This window comes from Fundulus heteroclitus, chromosome 2 (genome assembly GCF_011125445.2).
Source record: "Fundulus heteroclitus isolate FHET01 chromosome 2, MU-UCD_Fhet_4.1, whole genome shotgun sequence".
Lineage (NCBI taxonomy): Eukaryota > Metazoa > Chordata > Actinopteri > Cyprinodontiformes > Fundulidae > Fundulus > Fundulus heteroclitus.
Genome location: NC_046362.1, coordinates 14381374 through 14387418, shown reverse-complemented (window position 1 = coordinate 14387418; position 6045 = coordinate 14381374). Strand labels below are relative to the sequence as shown.

The following is a 6045-nucleotide window of genomic DNA, read 5'->3' as shown; positions in this document are numbered from 1 at the left end:
CAAAAGGCCCTTTGGGAAAATATTCTGTGGACAGATGAGACAAAAATTAAACTTTTTGGACCAGACACATCTGGTATGAAACTCAAACACCATTTCAGGAAAAAAAAGAACGTCCAACCACATGTTGGTGGTGGTGTGATCTAGGCCAGCTTTATTGCTTCAGGACCTCAACAACGTGCCATAATTGATAAAACGCTAAATTCTTCTCGCTCAAAAAATCCTAAAGGAGAACGTCACACCATCCGTTTATGAGCTAAACCTCCAGCATCCAGTTTACAATCCAAAGCATAACAGCAAGTCCCTCTCTGAATGACTCTAAGATAAGGTTTTGGAATGTCAAAGTGTGAATTTAGATAGAGATGATGTGGAGTGATGACCTTAAACTGGCCTTTCATGCTTAGAGATCAGATGCACATCTCCCACGGTAACTGAGCCAGAGGCGGAGTAAATACTGGACAAAATGCCAGTCCACCAGGGCCTCTTTTATATGTGCTTAAAATTTTGACAAAAACAATTAGAGGAGTCTCTATTCTAATATATTAAACATTAATAGGACAGCAGAATAATTCATTGTGAAAACCTGTGTGCATGTGTCAGGGGCCACTAGGGCCCCTCTCCTGGAAGAGGCAGTCTGTGCCTCTAATGTGAAGTGGGACTGACTGTGTAACATGAGTCGGGATGAAAACTGTGCTCCGTATCCGGCTGCCAGTCCAGATGCGGCTTGCTAAAGAGGCAGAGAAGGTGCAGGATGGATCCCGTCCCGCTGCTGCTCATCCTGCTCTCATCCTGGTCCCTGTCCTCCGCGGTCTACGACGGGCCCCTCCAGCCGGAGATCTCCAACGGCACCTTCCACCACTTCTTCGTGCCGGACGGGGATTACGAGGAGACGGTGGACCCGGAGCAATGCCAGATGCTGTTCAAGTTCTCCGACGTGGTGCCGTGCGCGGCCGCGGAGGAGAGCGACGGCGCGGTGCGCGACGACTTCATCGTCGCCAAGCTGCAGGCGGAGGACGCGGCGCGGCTGCTGGAGGGCATCGGCCGCGCCGTGGCGCACGACCTGGACGGAGAGGTCAGCTACGGGAAGTTCCTCCAGAAGGAGATCTCCCAGATCGGCGAGGCCTTCTCCGGCGTGGACAAGTCGCTGGTGGAGCTGGAGGTGAAGTTTAAGCAAAGTCAGGAGACGGAGCTGAAGGATGAAGAGCAGCTGAACGGCTACGTGCTGAAGCAAGCGAGCGACATCAGAGGCGCCCTGAGGGAGACCACCGACATCTCTCAGGGACTCAGAGACAGACATGAGCTGCTGTCTCTCATCGTGCGCAGCCACGGCACCAGACTGAGCCGCCTGAAGACCGAGTTCCTCCATGTGGGCTCATAGTCGCTTGTTTGTGAGTGGATGAGTAATATAACAAAGAGTCCCCGGTTCATCAAACAACTGGAAAGTTTATTGTGGTTTATGAATAAGCCTCTGAAGTATTTCGCTCTGACCTTTTGGTTGCTCCCGTTCCTCGGAGCCATGCAGGGAGCTGTAACAAAAATATCAACACATTCCTGTGAGTCAGGAAGGGGTGGGGGGGGGGGGGGTTAAGCAAGAATAAATTAGGGCTGTGCCGCCGCTGAAGGGGGGTTTATTCAGTCAGTGGGATTCAATCTAGTCTTCTAAAATTAGTTTAAGGATGTCAGTCTGTCCTGTGTGAACATTGTTGGTAGTTCATTGAATAAATATCTATTTCATAACACTGAATTCCCCCTTTTCTTGGAGTAAAGTTGAAGAGCAGCCCAGAGGTAAAGTACATTTTACATCTAGTTGAGGGCCTCCACTGAACTTGGGGGCTCAAGAGGAATTAAATTTACACAAGCCTGGTTTACAAATGAATTCTCATTCACTGCGTCTCAGTGAATGAGAATGCCATTGAAAACTTAAATCAAGAGTAAAACTCTTATAGAGCCATTGGTTATTTGTTAATATTGATTATTAAGGCTTACAGCAAAGGAAACTCCAAATTCTGTTTCTCAGAATAGTTGAATAAGATGAGAAGGCTTAACGTACACAACATCAAAACTAACGGTGCAGTAGACAGGCTCAATGGTCCGGGCTCCTTTGGCATGAAATACTGTCGGTCTGTGTAGTGTGGTATGGAGGCGATGAGCCTGTATTTCTGCTCAGGCTATGAGGAAGCTTTGTTTTCTCTGATATTCAGCTTATCTGCGTTATTGATACAGGTGTCTCTCATCTTCTCCTTCTCAATAGATTCTCTATTGGGTTTAGATCCGACCAATCTGATGGCCAATCATACATTAAAGCAGGTCCAGTCATTTTGGCAGTGTGTGTGTGGGTGGGAGCCAAAATGAAATCAACCTTTTTATGAAGCTCGTCAGTAGAGGGAAACATGAAGTGCTACAACAACCTGCACTGACTTTGGACTTCATGTCCAAATTGTCATCAATCCACAGAATCTATTCAACTAACCTGATTAATAATGTCATCAACGCCAGCAGATAACTTGCATCCCCCTAATCCTTGTTGAATATGAAAACTTCACAACGGATCTGAAGCCACTTGGACTCTGTGCTTCTTCATTCTTCTTCTGCTTCCTGGGACCTTGATGTCCAAATAAAATGAAAGATATGTCTTTCATCTGAAATGAGGACATAGGACCACTGAGCAGCAGCCCAGTGCTTTTTCTCCATACCCCAGCAAAGACTCTTCCGATGTTGTTAAGGAGTGGCTTAACACAAGGAATGTGGTAGTTGTGACCCATGGCCTGCATACAGCTGTGTGTGGGGGCTCTGATGCCAGCTGCAGTCCACACCTTGTGAACCTCAAACAAACTCTTGAGTGAGCTTTGCTTCACAACTCTGTGAAGGCTGACGTTCTCACTTTGGCTTGTGCACAATTTTCCACCACACTTTTTCATTCCACTAAACTTTCCATCTCTGTTTCCAGTCTCCTTTGTGGCTTACCCTCCTTATGAAGGGTGTCAATTACTGTCTGCTGAACAGCTGTCAAGTCAGCAGTCTGATTGTGGAGGCCATAACAACATTTATGCGATAAATCCCCTTTTTATTGTTCCAGTGTAATTCTCTAAAAGGCTGAGAAACTGAATTTTGGGTTTTCTTGATAATCATAATCATCGCAGTAAAGAAAAACAAATGCAGAGAATATGTCACTCTTGGTGTGATTAATCTATCTATAAACGAGTCAGCTTTTTAAATTAAATTATGAAAATGTTGCACTTTTCAGTGGCATTCTAGTATTGTTAGCCTGATGGGTTAAGCTGTGCGTGGGTGTCCCAGATAAAACTTTGGCTTCCTCGCGGCCTCGCGCCAGCCCTGCATCCAACTGCGTTTCAGTCTGGATTTCAGCATAATTTTCTTTCATGCCTTCCTTTAGGCCCCAGCACAGTCTGTTGTAATTTTTCCTCATTCTTTGAACTGTGAATTCAGCATAAACTGTTCTCTTGCTTTCCGCTTATGCTGTTATATCACTATGGTTATTCCCTGCACCATGTGAGTGGCAGACATGTCTGTCCCTTCAAATTGGACCTGGTTTAACGGGCGTTTAAAGTCGGTCGCTGCTTCCTGCGAACCATCTGGAAGTCATCTGCTGGAGCATGAAATATCTTTGCTCCAAAGCGGCCACTGTCACTATTATCTGCTCTTTTAGCTGTCATATAGAGTTCATGTTTCATGTGAAATATTACCGTGTTAAACTTCTGAACAGCTCTACATTGAGGACAGTTTACTGTAAACAGAGCTAAAAGCAAAATGCAGTTTAATTTTATCTTGATTAAAATTATACTATTGTTCTTCTGAGCTGGAAAATAAGTCCCCATTTAGATGGAGGAATATTTTTCAGACCAGAAAAGGGAAGAAAAAAATAGTTTATTGCCTGTTTTAGTCTTAACTCCCAACATGTTTATTTTAGAAGCCTTCTGTAATCCCTGAATTGTTTAATTAGTGTATAAAATTCACTTGTTCCACCCAGCATCTGTAAAAAGAAAATAAAATCCACAAACAAGCTGCCAGGAGCGTGCGCCCACGATGCTTTCTGCAGATTTGAGGGCAGCCAGATGGGCTGCCACGGGCGCAACTGGGTGTGATTTCCTCTGTCTGGTTTTCCTCACAGTCCAGCTTCCCCTGAGGGACCCCCTTTTTAAAACAGCTCTCTGTAGCTCAGAACATGGCAGACCAGCATCGTCAAAAAAAAAAAAAAAACCTGAACTGCAGGAGCTTTGTGTGCTCAGAAACCCTATATGTCTGCACTGCTCTTAATTTCCAGAGGCACCGCACAGGGCTCAGAAGATTTGACAGAAAAATACGCTTACATTTTCCACTGTGTTAGACAAAGGTAGAGAGGGTTACAGCTTTTCTTAAGAGAAGTCCAGCCTTCATTTCATGTTTCTATTTTTTTTTTTTTTTTTTTTTTTTTTTGCGGACTCAAATCTGCACTTCCAGACGGTGAAAAAAAAAAAAACATATTTTCTGTAGATCGCGTCCTTGACTGTGTAGAGGCACAAAACTGCAGGGTGTGTTTAAGGAGCGCAGACTGCTTCCCGCTCATACACACATTTAGGACAAACAAAGAAAGGTCAGGAATGTTGAACCCAGTTGATCTAAGAAAGCTTTGACCCCGCTCCTCTCTGCACTGAGCAAAAAGCCTGCAAAAGATGCGTTTCTGTCAGAAAGGTCTGTTAAAGACATCATGTGTTAGTGGCTCTGCTGTTATTTGTATAGCAGAGTGACAACTTCGACCAGGCGTTATGTTTACCAGCATGTGTAATGAAAATCTAAAGATTGATCCACTTGGTAACAAATATTTTTTTGAAGTTCTTCATGGACCTTTAGGATATTTCAGTTGACAACAGCACTAAAGCAACGTCTATTATGAATTTGACACAACTCATTTAAAGATTAAAAAGAAAGTAAGGGTCAGTAAGAAAGTAAGGCCACAAATATTCTATATCTCGTTGTTATTACAGCAAACATACTTTTTCTTTAGTAAGTGATGTAAAGTTTAGCAAAACTGTGTTAAAAGGGGATGCTGAACATGGACCTGGTAACAAAGGTACATAGGGATGAATGAATGGAGTCAAAAAACAATTATTACAGAGACAACTAAAGTGATGAATTGCTTTGCAGGGTTTTTAAATGTTTATAAACCTACTGTTTTTTAATGAATTACTTAATTTGTTTGTTTTGTTGTGTAAACACTGAACCATGAAGACCTGAGGCGCCCTCTAGATGTGGACAGAGGAACTACGCTTAGTCGTTCCATCAGTTCTGCATTTTGTGCAGTTACTGATATTTCACTGCTACATTTAGCCACAAACTGTTCTCTTTGCTAAATAGTGGTTTTACAACAAAACATAAATTGAAGTGAATACATTTCATATTCATTTTCACTGCAAATAACAGAAAGTAAAGCGGTTCACCTGAAACGTTGCCTGACTTTTTACCCAATTAACATTAATCAGAGTTACAATGCAAAAGAAGCCTTTGTGCACAATGGGGTTTTTGTTTTACAACACGGAAACACTTCAAGGGAGGGTGGGGGCTGCATACTGTTTGTGTTAAAGAAGGCTTTTAACTGAACTTATTTCATTTTTTATGGAAATAAAATAGAAGGAGAGAATGTAATGAATACAACTGGCTTTACATGTATGGCTAAATCACCAAAGAAAATTTACCAGATGTTGGATTTTTTAAAAAGTATTTTAGCATATTTTAGGCGTCAGTGTTGTATATAAAATTGGGTTTTATTTACCTCTGACAGACAGCAGGGAATTACTTCACTACTTGTTCCTGTCTTATTTGAAATAGCTAATCTATTTTTGTGGCTTTTATAATTGTGTTCAGGTTTCTGACTCATGTCATGTTCTGGCTGCTGGCCTGTATTCTGGGGCAGCTGCTCATTACAGTAAGAGAAGTTCAAGCTGTTTCTCTGCCTCCTGAAACAGACGGGACACCACATCAGTATAAATTGCATCTATAAAACATTTATATGTCAGTTTAATGTTTTGTTTTGTTGTTCTTTCGCAGCAAACA

At 42.7% G+C, this 6045-nt stretch overlaps 1 protein-coding gene across 1 annotated transcript; it reads left to right on the top strand.

Annotated features, from left to right (window-relative positions):
• The first annotated feature begins 693 nt into the window (after positions 1-693).
• fibina (fin bud initiation factor a) lies at positions 694-1736 on the top strand. Its single transcript, XM_012880220.3, has one exon. The coding sequence runs from the start codon at positions 749-751 to the stop codon at positions 1373-1375; it is 627 nt and encodes a 208-aa protein (XP_012735674.2). The 5' UTR covers positions 694-748; the 3' UTR covers positions 1376-1736.
• The last annotated feature ends 4309 nt before the right edge of the window (positions 1737-6045 follow it).